This window comes from Ammospiza caudacuta, chromosome 8, assembly GCF_027887145.1.
Source record: "Ammospiza caudacuta isolate bAmmCau1 chromosome 8, bAmmCau1.pri, whole genome shotgun sequence".
Taxonomy (NCBI): domain Eukaryota; kingdom Metazoa; phylum Chordata; class Aves; order Passeriformes; family Passerellidae; genus Ammospiza; species Ammospiza caudacuta.
Genome location: NC_080600.1, coordinates 10,906,580 through 10,926,547, shown reverse-complemented (window position 1 = coordinate 10,926,547; position 19,968 = coordinate 10,906,580). Strand labels below are relative to the sequence as shown.

General features: G+C 42.8%; 1 protein-coding gene across 3 annotated transcripts in view; it reads left to right on the top strand.

The window, feature by feature from the left end:
• UNC80 (unc-80 homolog, NALCN channel complex subunit) overlaps positions 1–19,968 on the top strand; it is a 122,879-nt gene that overhangs the window by 53,910 nt on the left and 49,001 nt on the right. For 2 of the 3 annotated variants that reach the window (XM_058809303.1, XM_058809302.1), the window contains exons 26-33: positions 2,368–2,533; positions 7,650–7,750; positions 10,413–10,610; positions 12,697–12,804; positions 13,486–13,624; positions 17,221–17,402; positions 17,772–17,903; positions 18,419–18,605. In XM_058809303.1, coding sequence (XP_058665286.1) covers positions 2,368–2,533; positions 7,650–7,750; positions 10,413–10,610; positions 12,697–12,804; positions 13,486–13,624; positions 17,221–17,402; positions 17,772–17,903; positions 18,419–18,605 — 1,213 coding nt within the window. Of the gene's footprint in view, positions 1–2,367; positions 2,534–5,907; positions 6,112–7,649; positions 7,751–10,412; positions 10,611–12,696; positions 12,805–13,485; positions 13,625–17,220; positions 17,403–17,771; positions 17,904–18,418; positions 18,606–19,968 lie in introns of all 3 variants that reach the window. The other variant, XM_058809301.1, reaches the window with a different exon arrangement.

Below are 19,968 nucleotides of genomic sequence, written 5' to 3'. Positions count from 1 at the left end.
GCTGAAATGCTCACTAGCTGATTAGCAGTGGCCAGGGATTGGAACAAGACAGAGGAAGGGAATAGAGTGGTTTGCAGAGAATTTGCCAGAACTTTAAAGGTGCACATTGGTTTGGGTCAGACCCAGAGAATTGCAGGGAGAATGGGAAGAAAGGAAAGAGATGGGGACAAAGAAGCAAAGAAAGAAAAAAACTCCATGAGACTCAGAGGCAAATCCTGGCATAAACAGTAAACTAAATAACTGGTTAGCTGACACTAACCTGTGTCACCTGTGAATAGCAGAACACATGAAAACAGATTTTAAGTGTTTCATTCTTGTGTGGATTTTCTTATGTCTATTACTGTTGTTTAACATTATTTTTAGCCTGTTGTTTCAAAAAACACACATGCACACAGTCATCTGTTGACAAGTTGTGAGAAGCAACTGCTCACTTTGAAAATTTAAAAAGGTTTATTAACCCTTAACAAAAACACAAGAAGAGGACTACATAAGGAAAAATTTGCAGTGCTGGGAGCTGCCCTATGGGAAGATCAGGGGACATCTAAACTACAATAACTATACATGACTAAAGATTTTCTTAAATACTCACAGAATAGTAATCCCTTAATTGCAAGAGCCAATAATCTCATTATCCATCTGTAGCAAAGTTGAGTTGACTGTGACTCTCACCTTCAGAGGTGGTTAGCATAGAATGAGATGAGAATTGAATGGCTGATGTAGTTTCAGCTTTTAAGCCAAATTTCTTTAAGAAACCAGGATAAAAATTATAAAGAAAAAAAGAGAAGTTAAATCTCCATGAAGGATTTAGCTCTACTATCCTGGCTTTTATTAATGACAGATCAAATTTTAGTCATGGCAATTATGCTTGACAGGCTGATTTATCTGGATAGCATTGTAATTAGGTTCTGAAAATGAGTCCAGAGGCTGTAGATGACCTCTGATGAAGTGGCTCAGCCCCAAGGTGTGCAAGAAGGACAGTTTTAAAAAGCAATAAATTCAGCAAAATCCTCCTTAAATACACTGGTGATATTACATCATGATAAATCACTGCATCCACAAGCAGGATAATACCATGGTTTAGAATTCACGTCATTAAGTACTTAGGCTTGGAACTAAGAATATGTTGGATAATGAGGGTCAACAGAAATCAGTGCTTTTATGTGAGCTAGAAGTGCAACTGGTTAATCACTTTCTAGACTTGTGTATGGGAAACAAGGAGGAGGAATTATTCTGTGAGCTATAGGTGAAAGAAACCTCAAGGGCACATTATGTAAGAGTTCTGTAAGAAAAAATGGCCATAGAGTGCTGCTTCTAACTTTGTACAGAGGGAAAAAAAAGAGGCAACAGTAATTCAGATTAAAATATTAAGCCTGTATTTTTGGAGTGATGCTTCCTTTCCAAGAAGATCAGGTACATAATGTAATGATCCATATAGCTGGAGTTTCAGTAGAGCAGATCTCACTTCCACTGGTGTTTGTAGGCAGACCTGTTCCATAGGTAGGAGCACAGCCTTGGAGGCCTTGAAGAACTGAAACATTTTCAACTGAACTAGTTTTGGTGAGCTAGTTAACTACCAATAGAGCAGGCAGACTTGCCAAGGCTGTGGGCTGAGTGAGGTGCTGTGTGTGGGTCCTGACTGAAGTTTCACCCAAAGCCCTGGACTGATCATGGAGCAGATACAAGCTCATTTTGCTCACAGCTGGAGCCACTCCAAACCCACCTGGATGTGTTCCTGTGTCACCTGCTCTGAGTGACCTTGACTTGGTAGGGGGGTTGGACCAGATGATCTCCAGAGGTCCCTTCCAATCCCAGTAATTCTGTGGTTGGTAACTCTTCCATCCTGGCAGGTGGCTCAGACTGCTGCAAGGCCAAAGAGCAGTTGGCTTAGATGTGATTAAAATAAATCCCATCTGAAGCAGTTCTTCCTCAAGAGCTGGGGCTGCTCAGCCTGGAGAAAAGGAGACTCAGAGGTGACCTTATCAATCTGTACAGCTCCCTGAAAGGTGCCTGTGCTCAGGTGGGGTTGGGCTCTTTCACCAGGCAGCACTGACAGAATGAGAGGACACAGCCTTAAGCTGCACCAAGGGAAATACAGGTTATTAGGAAAAAGTTTTTTACAGAAAGCGTGATAAAGTTCTGGAATTGTCTGCCCAGGGAGGTGGTGGAGTGACCGTCCCTGGATGTGTTTAACAAAGCCTGGATGGGCACTGAGTGCCAGGGTTTGGTTGAGGTGTTGGGGCTGGGTTGGACTGGATGATCTTGGAGGTCTCTTCCAACCCAGTGATTCTGTGAATCCTGTGAAGCTTCTCTGGTTGCAGTGGGAGCTCACACTGCTGGCACATGTGTGTGGTCTCCGTTCTGCTGCAGGACCTGGAGAGCTGCAGGCTGCGGCTGGATCCCGAGATGGACCGACACAGGTATGAGAGAAAGATCAGCTTTGCTGGGGTTCTGGATGAAAATGAAGATTCAAAGGATTCCCTGCACAGCAGCAGCCACACCCTCAAATCTGAGGCTGGCTTCGAGGAGAAAAAAGGTTTGTCAGAACAATAAGGCTTTTGTACTCTCAGGGCTTGTGAAGTGGCGCTTGATTTTGTGTTTTCATTTGCATAGACTGTGTTAAAAAGCAGGCAGCCATGGAGTCACGTGGCTTTAAACCATTTCTGAGACGCTTTTGGCCTTCAGGGTTCAATATAATGAATGTGAGAAGCAAAGATGTTAAATTTTATAAAACAGTGCTATGACTGAAATCGATCGAAAGCTTTGCACAATTGCTAAAAAGGAGCAAGCCTTGTTTGAAACTGCCTCTTAGTGAGATGCTGAGAAAAGAAGCATCACTATTTGATTCACTGTAAAAATAAAGATCAAAAGTGGTGTTTGTTTTTTAATGATCACAGTTTTTCACTTTGGGGAAATCACAGATAGAAGGGAAGATTGGTATTTTTCCGTGGAAAATCTGTACGGGTTTGGAAGTCATGGCATCACAACAAATTAGTGTGATTGGCCTCTTGAATTCTTTGCTACCACATGAAAAATCCACTGTGTGGCTTTTGATGGCTAGCAGATTGATGTTACCAACATCCTCAATAGTGTACAAGCAGACTTCAAGCTCACTGTGTTTGCTGAGAGCAGCAGATCGTTTCCATTTTTGAGCCATCTCATGCAAGACTCACATTCTATCTGATGGTACAAGTGTTGCAATACAATATAGTCATTGTGTGTGTATTTGCAATTAGAGACTAAACTGCCAGATACCTCTAGATCACCCTCTAACAGGTTTCCTAGAACTTTTTACTTTCTGTCTTGTAGTAGTTATTTACAGGTGCAGGGATTTGAGTGATAATTTTGATGATTGCTTGAAAAGGTTAAATGTTTAATGATTGTTTCACAAGAATGAGGTCTGTGGCTGGTTTTCCTCTCAGAACTGTAATGTCTATTAATGAATTGGAGGAGCTTTTATTGACTTCTGCCAGCTTTGGGTAAAGTTTATGTTGTCTTCAGCTGTGACCTTGCCACAATTACTGGAGAAAATATTAGAAATGCTTCCAAGACTTGTGTGGTGTAAAACTTTCCCCAAACCTGTGTGTCTGGTGGGCCAGTTACTTCTGTGCAGACCCACCTAGGAAAGGTGAGCTGGATAAATTGATGCTCAACCTCATTTTGTCTATTCTTGGTATATTGGCGGCCCAGAAAAACACACAGCCTTATGGTCTGTCTGTTAGTCTTAAGATGTGTGGGATAAGATGTTTCTGCCTGTTTAGATGAGAAGAAGTTTAGGTTGGGGTTGGGGTTGGTTTTTTTTGAGGATACCTTCAAGCAGGCAGTCCTGCTGGAAATTGCTGGTGGAAAGTCTCTAACTATCCTCTTTTTCTTAGAGACAATGCTGACTTAGCTTTTCCTTTGCATGTTGCTGTGCTACAGGCATAATGGATTTTTGCAAAGATAGTATTGACTTTCTGCACCCTTTTCTCCATTAAACTACATTTTCCTGGAGTTTTGAGTTTTCTTTCCATTTTCCCTTTTCCCTAAGCTGTTTTCCTTTACTAAAGCTGCCTCTTTAATGATTTTAGACATGGAGAAATTGACTATGGTAGGAAGGTTGAATCCTAATATACTTTAGCAAAAATGTAATTCCAGTATTTTAGAAGCTTAATAAATGCAAGGTAATGTTATATTTTAAAATTACAATAATTATGTTCTTCTCTTTGGCCACAGCATATTCTTCTGGGAATCCACCTGGGCCAAACACTGCAGAGGCATCTTTCATAATCTACACTTTCCTAGATAAGAAAACGTTGTTGTGTGAATGTAACTAAGTTTTGCTTGCCTGCAGTGAGGGGTTTCTTTATCTCAAACTCTTTGATGAGTGCTAATCTGTTTCCCTTCATTTTTCTGGAGTGTTAAAAACTTTGCTCTCATTGCTCCCCCCAGGCATGGCTTAGCAGCTCCCCCAAAGCCACGGGTTTACTGTATAGAATCTGCTCCAGGTAGGTCTGAAATGCAGACACCACAGCTAGGTAGATGCAGGCTCTCAGATGATCACAAGTACTCTTTGGGTGCCAAAATGGGATTCTGCAGAGCTCATGAAATGCAGTTACATGTGCTGAAGCAGTCTGGGATTTGTGGAGCTGATGTGAACGTTGTTCAAGCAGAAGCGATTGCTGAGGAACTTAGCATGGGCACTTGGAGGGAGATTCTTGGGTCACCCAGCAGTACTTTGCCAACTGATTTGTGAGGACTGAGGGATAGCTCCCAAAATATCCAGCTGCCTTTGACCAGGATGCTAGCCACTGCAAATGGGAGTGGGAATTCCATTCTGGAGGAGCTGGGGGCAATCTCAGGAGTAAAGGTGTGTTTGCTTTATCCTGAAACCAAAATACAATTCCATTTAAATCTTTTTCTTACCCATAGTATCCAAAAAGCTCTGTGCTGTTGGTTCCCAACCACACACCAAAGGTAATTGATCACACGTGGCCTTGCCTGGTTAGACCTGCAGTAAAATGACTGAGTGTTGCAACATTTGGACTGACATACTGCCATGTACTGCCTTTGAACTGGGAGGAGAATGAAAGTGCAAACAGTTGGTGCTTTAAACATTGAACCATTCCATGTCTGTGCTCATCAAAAATGCAGAGTGTCAATGGATGTTGTTAATGCCTGAAAGCTGCTGATTTGTCTGAAGGAGAAGATCTACTTGCTTCTGTTTCCTCTAAAGCATTCTAATGATGAAGAGTAACATGCAGAGACACGGATTTATGCAAACCTCACTTCAGAGAAGCCTTGAGTGCTAGCCTCATGGAGCAGACTCCCCTCTTGTATAAATAAATCATTGATCCTACTGCAGAGCTCAGGGAGGTTTACAGAGCCCAGGCCCATGGGAAAATAGGTTTGTCCAAGGTGCCTTGTGTTCATGCTTGGGATTCAGCCAGCTATCCATAGCAAGAGGTGATGCTGCACTAATGTAAACTCTAAGGACTGGCAAAGAAAACTACAATTCACATCCATTGGGCAGATCCTGCTTCCTGGCAGGAATTGATTCAGTTTGGTGTAAATTGTAGGATTTTCTTGTCCACGCTTTGGGTTTCTGTTAGTGCAGATGACTCCACTTGCTGGTGGTTGAACAAGGGCTAATTCCAAATACATACAAGGCCTGAGGTGATGTACCAGATCTCCAGGATTTGAGGTGTTGACCACATTTTTGTGAAGCATCTTCACTCCCCGAGTGATCGAGCTGCATTGGCGTTGGCTTTGGAGGGAGCCTCTGACCCCACTCTGATTCCCTGGCAGAAGACGCTGCAAATACAGGCTGGCAGCAAAGGGCTGGGAGGGCGGGGAGGGCCAGCATCTCTTTCTTTTTTAAATGGGGAAAAATTAAGGGGAAAAAAGTCCTCTTTTATTCTTTCAATACAGTTCCCAGCAGGAAGATCAGGATAGGAGGCTCCCGCTTGCTCCAGATTAAAGGAACCCGCAGTTTCCGGGTGAAGAAGGGGGGTTCCCTTTCCAGCATTCGCCGGGCCGGCAGCCTAAAGAGCACCAAGTTATCACGGCAGGACTCAGAGTCTGAGAATGAGGAGCTGCAGCTGTCCCACAGCAGGGACACTGTCACTGATATAGGTAACTTAGATGAGTGGGTGGAAAGGGAGGGGACAGCAGGAAGGATAAAATACTCTTGATGTGATCCCAGCAGAGCTAGAAATGATGAGAGAGATCCCCACCTCTGCAGGCTAGGAAAAATCTGGAGCTCTCTTCAGGGACTGCCTGGGCCAGGGCCTGGGAGGAGCACAGTACAAATCCTGGGTGCAGTGTCAGCTCCATGCACAGCTTGTCAGCTCAGAACTGTGTTAAAGCATGAGCTCTTAGAATGCTGGCCTGCCAGCTGAACGCTTGCTGTCTGTAGGGGAGCACATGCACCTGTGTATCTGCACATACACACACCCCCCTAAATCACAGGATATCATGAATACATGAGGTGATATGTATATATGATATTTTATTGTCCATAGCAACAGATTTGCTATATGTGTGTATATATTTATATATAAACACATATGTATTTAGGCATGTACTTCATATTCTGTGTCAGATATGATGTCATAAGCATGTCTGGTGACATGTAAAACATGTATTCATATATGCAGAGCATTAACATTCACATGCTGCACACTATATTTCTACATACTGGCATATAGATTTATTTTTGTGGTTTACAGGTGCTTTCTTTAGTATTTAAAAGATGGATGTCTGTAAATTTATCTTACGGGAACAAGATGTGCATCCTACTTTGTGAAATCTCCATCACAGTTGAATTAAAGGGCTTCCCTTCACGATTGGTGTTAACCTAAAGCTGTGGATACATTTAGAGCTGGAATAACCTCCCAAGTTTAATGGTCATTTTTATGTTGCCCAAAAGATGCTTCAGTAGGAGAACACGGGGAGTGGGATTGTCAATTCTGTAAACTTTGACGAGTCACAGTTCACTTAAAGAAGAGAAAAAGGGTAAACTAAAAGTAATTTGCAGCCAAGTCCTAATATCATTAGTATTAGTTTTATAGGAGGCCCATAGGGTGTGAAGTGGTTAGGGGAAGCACAGGGGTCAGTGAAATTCTCAGGGAAATCTCTCCCTTGGCTGAGGTCTGAAGTGTTCTAGTGTTCTAGTATCAGGATTTTTTTCCCCTTTCATCCCCATGGCATTAGCAGTTTCTATGGGCAATTAGCAGGGATTTTCCTGTTGGCATTTCCAGTTGGGTGCCACTTCTGGTTGGATTTTTGTTGACTTTTTTAACCACAGAGCCCAGTCAATGCAGATCACTAAACCAACCATTTGCAGCATCTGAATGGTGCAAAGAATTTGTTTATGATGGTTTTGGATTATCCATTTCCCTTCCATTAAAGAAAAAAAAACCTAAAAATGGAGGGACAGATGTTTGCTACTGACAAGATGGCCCATGGGTCAAGTCCAAATAGTTCTTGTAAGTGTCAAGCCAGCAGAGGACTGGGGAGGGATGTCCCGATGCAGTCTTTCCAGTGTGACATACTCTGTGTACTCTCATCTGTTCCCACAAGGCTGGCCTGGCTTACAAGTGCTGTCCCTAGTCTTAAAGCACACAGGGAGCAGTAAAAACAACAACCTTTTGGGTATTTTTCTTTTGAAGAAGGGAGCCCTTGGAGCGCGAGCGAGCCCAGCATCGAACCCGAGGTACTGAGCAGCACGGGCATGGAGGAGAACTATCACCGGAACATGTCCTGGCTGCACGTAAGTACAAGCTGCCAGAAGTGCTCCCAAGGATGGCATTTTCAACTAAGAACACCTTGGTCTGGCAAAAAACAGATCACAGTTTGTGCTTTTCCCATATAGCATAAAGGATCTCAGGTGTAAGTAAGCTGCGACCTTTGGGGATTGTGTGTTTGCCATTTCTGAAATGGAATTAAACCTCCTTCTCTCTAGTTCATATATTTGATTTGTTTTCTCCCTAGGTGTGCAGGGACAGCCATGCTGCCTCAGCTGAAAAATAAATTAGCTCAGTACCTTATCTCCAGCATGGCCAGTAGTGTGTGTTTGAGGGAGAGCAACAAAATGGGCTACAGTGTGAGCTGGACTTCTGGGAAGTGGCATTTTAGAAACTGCCTGTGTAAGCCAACAGGGCCTTGTTGAACAGGGGCTAATTCCAAATACAGACAAGGCCTGAGGTGATGTACCAGATCTCCAGGATATGAGGTAGTTTGTGTAGCCTTGACTCTGTCCAGCAGCAGACAGGGGTACAACCGTGCAGATATGGTTTGGCCATGCAGGGTCTAAGGCATCCCTTTGGGCAATCTCTGTGCCCTAGACTTAAATCTCTGTGATTTAGACTTGCCAGAAGTCAATTGGGCAAGTCTGCATTGCTGTGCCATGATTGATGGTGTCCTGTGTGAGCACAGACACTCTTTGACTTCTGAGTTGCCTTTGGGAATGGCAGCTTGATATCTGACTTGATATCTTCATTTTTCAATACTGACTTGATGTCTTCATTTTTTTTCCCTGGGTATTTCACAGAGCTGCCCCATTCCTATGGGGTGTGGGCAAAACCAGGCTTAATCTAATAGTTTGATGTCAGAAAAAGTTTTTGATAGTTTTCTTTTTCAGATGAGGCTGGCAGGGCAGGGAACTTGAATGCCATGTCTTCCAATCTAGTACCTCAATCCCTGGACTACCCTGCTTTCTTTAGTACTCCAATGCTCTTGGTAATGGTTACACCTCATTTGGAAATTCCAGTGTACTAAAGTGAGCGTGTTGGACATATGTGTTTGTATTAGAGGCTGCATTACTAGTGGATAAGGGAATTTCCCTAGTTAGAAGCTTAAGATACATCATGGTGTCCTTGCTCAGTGTGGGAAGCTGCATGAACTCATGAATTCTGAAAGAAACTTGAGATGTTTGTCTCACTTTACATGAGATAACCTTGCATAGGAGAAAGGAAAATTTGAAAAATCACCTGATACAGTTAATGACACACAAGTACCAATATTACATGACAATGCTATTTTTTTCCATTTGTTAGAAAGGAGGAGCGGTCACTAAAACTAAAACTACAAGCAAAACAAAAGCCTGCTTTACTTAGTTGCCACAAGCAAACAGCTCCAAAGAATCACTGGCTCCAGTCGCTGCTATGAAGGCATCAACATTTCCTTTACATGTCCTTTGGGGAGCTTGATGTCCTCACTACTCTAAATTACAGCAATTTATAACAGTGGACCAGAGGCTGGTAGAAGCTCTACAGTGCTGCTGTACAATTTGCACATTGATAAAAATATTGAGTTTATTCTTGATTGACCCCAAAGTGATAGGAGGCCAGAACAAGGAGGCAGACACAGGAATCCCACAAACATTACATAGATTTGTTTTAGGTTAAGCTCCTGTCATTTTTAGAAGTTTCAATATTTTAAGGTTGAGAAGGATGTGGCAGCCTGGAGACAGAGCCATCAGACTGCAGCTGCACAGACATAGACACAGTGGATGAAAAATTGGGATAGCTTCCCTCTGGTAGTTCTGGGTACTTCAGCACTGGATTGTGGGGAGAACACAAAGATTCATAAAGGCCTCTTAAGACCTGCAGTGTGAATGGCTTGGAGATGTCTGTGTGTTTTCCTCAGTGCTAATTAGAGGCTGGGTTTGTGTGTAATGTGAAGATCAGTGTACAAAGAGCTGCTGGGCTGAGCTTTGCTCCTCTGGCAGGAAACCATCTGAGTTACACCAGAGAATGGCCACTGAAGTGGAGACTGGCCAAGGCTATCTTTAATTAAGTAGCTTAGAGACTAATACCAGTGTTTCTGCAGCAGGGCTCAGAATAGCTAAATTCCAAAATATTTACCTGATTTCTAGCTAAGTTTTACTACTCCTTGCTGCCATATGGCAACGCTAGTAGAAATAGCAACTGAGCCAGCTCCCATAGAGCTGGGCTGGATGGGTCTGCCCAATGACATGCAGAGCAACTGACACAGCTTATTTCTACCTGAGAGCATCCTGAGATATTTCCCTCTGCACCCCTTGAAGGAAACTAACCCCAAGCATGGTGGGTTTGCGGCTTTATTAACAATTGGGTGGTTGATGGTTTCCAGTCCAAGCTCTCGTATCAGAGTGGTGATACAAACTGAGAGTATGCTGTTTTCCTCACCCTTAACCTTGCCACTAGCCAAATATACACATCTATAGCAGCTCTGTTCCTTTTCTTTGTTAGCACTAATGTTTCTTTAGCCATGCCCAGCTAGTTTGCAAACCTTTTGTCAGTATGAAGACCTACACAGACAAATACCTTTTTAAACCTGCGTTGAGCTTCACATCTCCCTACCTAGGCTGAGAAAAAGCTGGCTTGCCCGTCCCAATCCCTGCCTGTGCAGCTCCGTTTTCTGTAGGTAACTGTTTATGCTTTAATTTCCAGGTTATGATCCTGTTGTGCAACCAGCAAAGTTTCATCTGCACACACATTGACTACTGTCACCCCCACTGCTACCTGCACCACAGCCGCTCCTGCGCTCGCCTTGTCCGCGCCATCAAACTGCTCTATGGGGACACAGTGGACTCCCTGAGGGAAAACAGCACCCTGAACAACGTGGCAAGAGGCAAAAAGCAGAAGGAAGTGAGTAAATGGAAAAAGCAGTATGTTTTAGGGTTGGTCCATGTCATGGTTGCCTTTGCAAACTGCGTGATGTACTCATACAGCTCTTTCATGACAAAATGGATACAGGTTTTCCTAAGCTTGGCTTTGCTGTAAAAAAAACCCTGAATGCTGAATTAAGTCATTAATGTTGAATTAAATCATTCGGCATTATGTAAGGAATGTCATCTCTATTGACTGGGATGAATCTTAGTTGCTGATAAGGTCATTTCAAAAGCTTACAACCTGACTTCACTTTTAATGCTCTTTTGTGGCCTCTACTTACTACCCTGTGGATTCTGTCTCTCTTTGTTCATGTTTTTTTCTTGTCTATTGGTAATAATCGCTCTTGAAATTCTTTTAAAATCTTAAATAGTTTCTTTCTTTTAGGTCTGAGCTCTCAGCTGTTCCAAGAATTGTACACATTGATCTTTAATGTTTGTCTCCTTTTAATGACCCTTTCAGCAGGGTATTCAGACAACTTTGTGCCTTTTTATATGTAAAAGTGTACTTTTAACTTCAGTGGAAATACATTTCTGCTTTCAGGAAAGTGCTCACCCAGACACCAACTGAATTGTGTCAACAGTTAAACCACAGCAGGCAGACTACAGTTATCCTGAATAATTGTAATGGCAGAGCCATTCAACTGCTTGGCAGTAACACTGAAAACAAAAGTGTTCATGGAACTGTCATGAAGCTTTCAGCTGGGTAAAGAGGCTGGCAGTGGCATATGAAGGGGAAAAATTAATTATGCTTTTTTCACCAACCAGGAGATTGTTTGTTTCCTGTCAAGTTAGGAAATTGAGAGACGTTTTCATGGAATAAAGCACAGAGCAGGTGAATCAGAATCTAATGTTTCTGCTATCCTGAAAACTGTAAACCCCACATTTTTCCTCTAGCACACAAAAGCACAAGTTGTTTAGAAAGAGAAGCAGTCATTTCCTCTGCAGAAGGCAGGCAAGAGATGAGTAGCTGGTGTGTTTCATGAAAGGCAGCAAAAGAACTGTGCATTTCTTTGGCTTGTTTCATCTCTAGCTTTGAATTGCACGACAGAGATAGGCATTTCATCATACATCAAACCATCAAAGCATTTAAGAAACAGCAGGAAAAAAGAATTTGAGAGGCAGTGAGGTCTCCTACAGACACGTGCAGGGTGTTTGCACAGACCTCACTTCCAGAGAGCAATTGACAATCTTTGCTTTTCTCATAGTCCAAGAAGGACATGGAAGTGTGTCCAGAGAAGGGAATAGAGAGGAGGAAGGGGCAGGAGCGCCAGGAGTAGCTGAGAGAGTTGGGGGAGCTCAGCCTGGAGAAAAGGAGGCTCAAGGGGACTTCCTCAGTCTCCAAAACTGACAGGAGGGTTCAGCCAGGTGGATGTTGAGCTTTGCTCCAAGGAAACAAGGGACAAGACTGAGAGGAAATGGCTCAGGGCCATTTGAGTTACACCAGGGAAGGTTTAGATCGAATATTAGCAAAAAATTTCTTCTCTGATTGGTTTGTCCAGCCCTGGCACAGGCTGCCCAGTGAGGCAGTGGAGTCACCATCCCTGGAGGACTTAAAAAAAAGCAAGGATGTGGCACTTGGGGACATGATTTAGTGGTGGACTTGGCAGCATTAGATTACTGGTTTGACTCAATGATTTTAGAGGTCTTTTCCCACATCAGTAATTCTATGATTCCGTGAGAGGAATCATTCTGTACACTGAACACTTCCATTGGTAATTTTTTAGAGGGAATCTTTAGACTTTTTGCCTATAACCTACTTAACTAAATACATGGGTGTGCCACCAGTGAAGTTTACACAGAGAACATTCAAATTGTTCATTTGGTTTACTGACTTCTGCCTTAAGATTTTATTGGGAAAGGCATTGTTAAAAATAGAAGAAAATTGGATGAAATGTGTTGTCCCACTGATACTAGGCCTGTTGCCAGCAAAGAAGAAGGCTTTGGGCTACAGCTCTGGTACCAGATGGTTTCTAGTATATGGAAATTCCTCTTGTACATAATCTCCTTTTCCACATTTTGAGCAATATAAAAGTGAATTCCACTTTGTTTTTATTTCCTGCCAGTGTTCAGACAAGTCATGCTTGAGAACTCCTTCTCTTAAAAAGAGAGTGATCGATATCAACTTGGAAGGGAAGAAGGACTCTGGAATGCTAAAATACATCAGGAACCAGGTATTGATTAGACCATATGCTAGTTAGTGAGGCAGATATATAGGTGCCATGTTAAAATGCAACAAGAGGGAAAATAAATATGGATCTCTAAGCCCATGTGAAGAGCTGTTCCTGAATATCAATCAGTTCAGCTCTACATCTTTTCCCAGTCTGAGTAATACTAAATTTAAACTTCTTAAGGAAACATGGTCAAAGAATCCTTTAAATATTTACCATTAAATCACAATCTGCATCTCTGGCTTTCCATAGTGCCATATGCACCAGAGCTGAGGATTAAAAAAACTAAAGAATTCACAGGTATGTTTAACTGCAGCCTGTCAGTTTACAGTATTTGTTTTCTTTCTTCTTACTTGTTCAAAGTTCCTGAAGAAGCAACAGCCTGTTCTTAGTGAGAGTTTAATGGACCTGTATTGCTGGTTGTGCACCACTTTGGGAGAGTTTGGCTTTCCTTCTGTCCTTGTTTTTGGTGTTTTGACGATGTGAGGGACAAGCAAAAAACTCTAATGTGGAAACACTGTCCTTTTAGTATAAGCTGAAGGCCACATCCCTTCTATGGAGCATTTTCTGAAATAGTTGAACTTAGAAGTTATTGGTGGGTAATTTGCAGACCAAAACCAGAGTAAAATCACTGAGTGTGTTCTCCCCTGTGGATAGCTTGAGGCATGGCTTGGTTTGTTGCAGGTGATGAGCCTGTCCCCTGCCCCTCTGTCGCTGCTGATCAAGGCGGCTCCCATCCTCACCGAGGAGATGTACGGGGACATCCAGCCAGCAGCCTGGGAGCTCCTGCTCAGCGTGGACGAGCACATGGCTGGGGCAGCAGGTGAGACAGCCACACACTCAGGGTGGCTGCTGTGGCTGCACAACTCACGGCACTTGGCAGTTCTGTAGTGGAGGAACCTGAATGGCACCACACGTTTCTTGGTTTTCATAGACCTTTGTGTGCTCTGTGGAAAAGAGGTGGTCAGAAGGATCAGGAGGGCACTCTCTCTGGGGCCCTGCATGTGGTGGATGTTTGGAGAATATTAAAATTAGTATTTGTGTTCAATTGGGTTTGTAGGCAGAGGAAACACTGTGATTCAGGCTGTCCAGAGTCTACTGAAGCATTCTGTATGTTGCCTCATGGAAATGTTAGTACTGATGCCTTGAGAAGGCTCACCTGGAACAGAGGTTAGATGGAAATAAAGAATAAAGTAGGGATTTATTTAAAGGCCTCAATGGATCCACCTTGGGCAGCACAAGAGCCCAGCCAGGGCTGCACCCAAGATGAACCCAAATGGTCACAAAATAGACACTCGGTCATGGGGTCTCTCACTTTTATAAGTTCTGGTCCATTTGCATATTGGAGTTAATTGTCCAGTTATAGCTTTAGCCCATGAAGTCCCACCCTTCTTGTTTTTCTCTCTTCAGTCCACATTGTTTATACTCTTGGGCCTGAAATCTGTATCAGCTGTCCTTAGTCCCCAGCTAGAGCAGGAATTGTTTTGTCTCAATACTCTGTGAAGAGAGCTCACCATCCCCTAACATGGAGCTCACACACTAAAGCAGCACAGAATCTGAAAAATATAAAAGCTAAAACCTAAAGTATTAGTACCAATTGAGAGCTCATACCAAAAGTGACACAGGGAATGAAACTGTCATAGCTCCTGTCAAGCTGTATGGAAAATTCCCATGTTGCTTGGAGACAGCAGCATTGCTCATTAAGTACTGTTATTGTACTAAATATCTAAAATTTTCCATTTCCACTTGGTTTTAAAGTACACAGATGATTGCTGATGACACATAGTTGAGAGGCATCTTTAAGACAGATGATTAGGACATCATACACTTGTGAAAGCAGGACTTTGAAATTTTGCACCTGGCATGAAATTTATTACCATCATGTATGTTGTTGCAAAGTAGTAATAAGAATTTTTCTGCTTTGAGCTTGGATCTTCTCCCATGGAAATTATCTAGGTTCAGAGTTTATCCCTTGGCCAAAAGATGACTGACCTAATGACCAGCTGTGAAAAAATAAACAGGATATGTCAGAAGAAATATTTCCTTAGCAATTCAAAGTATTAATGCTACTGTAAAGCATGATGTACAATTACCTAGAACACAGCACTTAAATGCACAATTTTGGTCCCTGAAGTGAGATATTTATGTGTAACAGATGCTGTTAGGACAGCAGGAAGAATGAGGGGCCTATATGATATATAGGATATTTATTTAATGGATTCAGATGAAGAAATAATCTGCCTGATGCAGTACTCCTTTCTCTGCTTCAAGTCCCTTTCTAAAGGAATAATTTTGGATACTTTTTAAACTATATGATCTTAGAGGTCCTTTTCAACCTTAATGATTCTGTGATTCTAATAAAAAATCTGCATGGGCTACAGGGAATGGGATGAGGAGTGCTATCTGGCTGCTGCTCCAAAGCAGCCTCTGAAATACATCTTCCTTCTTCTCCCTTTCTTGAAGGGAGGACTAAAATCCATTTGAGGGTTTGTAGTAGCTTTTTTTAGAAGAAGGTGAATACAGCCCAAACATAAATTGCATTCATTGAGGTCAAAGCCAGTGCTGCTATACAGAAACTGGATAAAAAGAAAAAAACAGAAGGTGGATAAAAAGAATGCCTTGTTCATGTACTGCAGCACCATCTGCTGACCTCTCCCAAGGCTCTGTTTCTGTTCTTGGTTGCCTCAGAATGAACTCACCCTTTCACATGTGTCCTACTAAGACTTGTTATAGTCTGAGGAGATCACAGAGCAGAAGGAACTCTCTGAAGGTCCCCACAGGTTTTGAGCAGCACCAGGAGCCCAGGCAGTCAGAGACTAAACCTTGTTGTCCTGTCCTCCCACAAACACTGCTCTGGGGCCTGGCACCTGCTGAATAAGCATTGAAGAAAACATTGGCAAATGTCTTCTTGCTACTGTGGAGGAGCAGCCACCAAATCTAGAGAGATTATCTTCAGTGCTCTGCAGGGAGCTGCTGGTCAAGGAAGCCATGGATTCTCTGACACCACTGAGCTCCCAGAGCAACAGGAATCCCTCTGCTTCTGCCTCCTGCAGTGCCCCTCTGACACCATCTGCATTCACTGGCCTCCATCGGTCTGTACTTTAATTAATGTCTCTTTATATTCAAATATGATCCATTGAAGCAACTATTATAAATAGAGATGGGAGCTTAGATAAGTCCCTGCCTTTTGCCCAGGCCTCTGGCAGCAGGCAGTAGCTTTGTTGGGGTGGCCAGCACCCCGAAACCCATTCTCACTCTCAAATTCTTTAATAATGGCTGATTTGGTTCATTATAGAATAAATTATTTATTTAATAGACACAAAATTAACATACATAAGCTTTTAAACAGACTATTTGCTACACAGGAATAAAACAAAAAGAGCTACTAGTAGAGAACACACAGTGCACAACAGAGGTACCTATGTTACAGCTAGCAAAGAAACAGTACAGCTTAAAATCCAATGTACTGGTGATGGGGTACACATGGAATCTTTCCTCTCAATTCCCAGGGAAAGTGTCTGTGGAGTCACATCTGACCTTCAGGAGAAGATGGAGAATATCCCCTGTACATTTCAGGGAGTGTGTAGGAGACTTCTGTCTCTGTAGAATTTTGTGTAGCTTTTATAGATTGTAAAGCTGTCTCTCAGGAATTTGTAGCTTATTTCCTCCCACCTGGTTTTACACTCAGTTGTTTATTTGGAGTTTCATTTGTGGCACCAGGGATAACTCACTGCTTGACCTTTGTCTGGCCTGAGTCACCTCAATTCTTCATGGAGGTGGGGAAGGCTCTCCAGAGATGTGCACCAGGTGGTGGAAAGGCCAGATAAACTTTTCTGTGGTAGGAGAAGTGTCCTGCCTCAGCTGCCATCATGCTGCTTTGCTTGGTTCTTTGTCTCGCTCTGTTTTCTCTTGGAGACAGATTGGGATCATTGCATGGAGCCCACTGAAATAAAAACTGGTTTGTGCATGAAAATATCCAGGTGACTTCTACTGGAGCTCTGTCTCCTGTTCCAGAGCTTCTGCTAAAGGCAGAGTTTCTATTAAATCAGCCTTGATTAATCAACACAGAAATCACTTGGAAGTGGAACCTTTGAAAGCCAAACTCAAGTAGTCCCTTTACTTCAAGAGATGTTCTTATTTTGAACAAGTCATGGCTGAGAATATCAAAGGGGGACTCTATTTTAAAAAGCAGGTTTTCCAGAAGAATTTGCAAGCTTCAACTGTAATGCTGTGTGCCTCCAAAAGGTAGAATCACACATGCTTGGTTTCATAAAGTAACACAGTTTTCTCTAGGCCTGGTACATTGGTGATCCTATTTGTGGGGTTTCTTTTGGTGTGGGTTTTTACACCTGCAGATTTTCTTTGCAAAATAAATATATTATTGAGAAACACAGGTGATCAGCTGTTCTCTCCCTGCAGCTGCCATGTTCCTGCTGTGTGCTGTGAAAGTGCCAGAGGCTGTTTCTGACATGCTGATGTCCGAATTCCATCACCCAGAAACAGTGCAAAGACTGAATGCCATCCTTAAATTTCACACGCTCTGGAGGTTCAGATATCAAGTGTGGCCAAGGATGGAAGAGGGAGCACAGCAGATCTTCAAGGTAGATAAGACAAATGAAGGTTAATGATGGTATTTACAGCTCGCCTCATGGGATAGATGTTTAATGACAGACTGCCATGAAATTTCCTGAAACTCTGTTTTTAGGGAAAAAAAAAATTATTGTATAAGTCTCACTGGTGGGGGAGGTGATATGGAGAAGTCCTGTATAAAATAGGAAGAATAAAATGGGAGCTCAGGTCAGGAAATATGAGAGAAGATGAGTGTCATACATGGTGCTACAGTGCAGTGAGATACAGAGGTGGGAAAAATTGGCAGAGTTAATTTATGCCTTGGGTTCTTGTGTTCACGTTCAATTAACAATACTGACAATAGTTTGCTGTAACAAGATGTCTTTCATGGTTTTGTTTAGATTCCTCCTCCAAGTATAAACTTCACTCTGCCTTCTCCTGTGCTGGGGATGCCATCTGTGCCAATGTTTGACCCTCCCTGGGTCCCTCAGTGCAGTGGGAGTGTGCAGGACCCTATCAATGAAGATCAGTCGGTAAGCAGACATCCTGAGAGTAAGCTCCGATTCCTCTCTGTAGAGGTGTGGGGTAAATTAAGCCAAAAGATGTGGATTAACTCTGAGATTGTTGGGAAAAAATCTAGTATAGTCAGTGTAGGACACAGAATTTTCTACATGGGCATCAAGCTTTTCTGTTTGTTCACTGAGGTACTGCACTGCACCTCATATCCCTGTAAGAGACACTGACTTAGATCTTAGAAGCACACAGCTGCTCTCTCTCCAAGAGAAGATTTTTTCACTAGAACTGCCTGAGAGACAATTTAGTCTGCACTGGTTCCTGTGGTGTCTCCTGGGATGAGTTTGCACCAAATCTCATTGTAGGTTTATTTCCAATAATTCTCCTGGTGAATCTCTGTTTAGCTGGCACCAGTCTGATTTATATTTAGAAACTGAGCTGCTGAACCTCACTGAGGTTAAGCCTTTATCAGAAAATCTGTGTGCACCTTACCTAACAGCTTCAGGCTGTGTTTCTTCTCTCTTGCTCCCAACAGAAGTCCTTTTCTGCCCGAGCTGTGTCCCGTTCCCACCAGCGAGCAGAGCATATCCTGAAGAACCTGCAGCAGGAGGAAGAGAAGAAGCGCCTGGGCAGGGAAGCCAGCCTCATCACTGCCATCCCCATCACTCAGGAGGCCTGCTACGAGCCATCCTGTACACCAAGCTCTGAGCAGGAAGAGGAAGGTGTGCTCTGGGACCAGGGACTGCATTCCAGCAACCTGAGAGCATTTCCCACAAACACAGAGCGCTGCTCAGGGCAGCGACGTCCAGGAAAATTTATTTTTAGTGTTAGGGAAGGTCTCAACCACATCCAGTTGTTGAAGAGTCCAAGTCATTGAGAAAAAGTGTGTTTGAAAATTATAGAGCACTGCTTAGAGCAGTGATGTCCAGGAAAACTGATTTTTAGTGTTAGGAAGGTCCCAACAACGTCCATTTGTTGACGAGTCCAAGTCATTGAGAAAAAGTGTATTGAAAATTAGTACCAAAAAAGGGACAAAACCTTGGATATATTGAGTTCTTACTGGGTGATAAAGAGACTGACCCCATCTGCCCCAACTTCAGTGGAACTCGGCAGCATTTTACATCTCAAAGCTCCCAGTTTCTTGCAGGATTTAACACAAGAGAATATGCAACAGTAGGAATGAAATCCATCTTTCCTAACTTCAATTCTTTAGTAATTAAAGTGTGGGAGGAATTGCTCTTTAGCTGTATCTGTCCTAAGAAACTTGGGATATACTGAATTGCCTCTGGGGTTTTCTACCTTTGTGGTGAATACTGGGGGAACCCAGGAGACCAGATCAAGCTCCGTACCAAACTTTGAGTCAGCCAAACATGACATAAGTAGCAATAAGCTTAGTCTGTGGGTGAGGAGTTTTACTGGCCCAGGCTAACAGAGCACAAAAACTTCCTTAAAGGCATTCCAAAGTGTGTGCCATTAGGTGAGTAGAGAGTAGGTGAGATCTAAGCATACACTGGGTAATCTGCAAGCAGAAATCCTAATTTTTAAGAAAAACTGAGCACCAGCAACAATGACGGCTAACAGGGAGTGGATGAATAGGTTTTTCCAGGGGCTTTTCCAGGGTTTTTTCCTGTGTTCTTCCAGAGGTTTTCCCAGGATTTTTTCAGAGGTTTTCCAGGATTTTTCCAGAGTTTTTTTCTGGGGTTTATAGGGTTTTTCCCAGGGATTTTCCAGAGGTTTTCCTGGGGTTATTCCAAGGTTTTCCCAAGGGTTTTTCCAGGATTTTTTTCCTGTGTTTTTTCCAGAGGTTTTTCCAGGATTTTTCCAGAGTTTTTTTTCTGGGATTTATTGGACTTTTTCCCAGGGGCTTTTTCCAGGGATTTTTCATGGTTTTCTCTATTAAAATGTGATGCACCAGAGCACTGAACATTCTTATGCACCAATGTTCTGCTGTTTCCCAAAGCATGAGCAAAAAACCTCTCTGGCTGATCTTGACAGCTTTTAAGTTGTGTATTCTACACAATTACCTGACAATTTTTCAGCGTTCTGATTGGGTTGCAATTGCTGTCCTTCAAAAGCTTCCTTGGA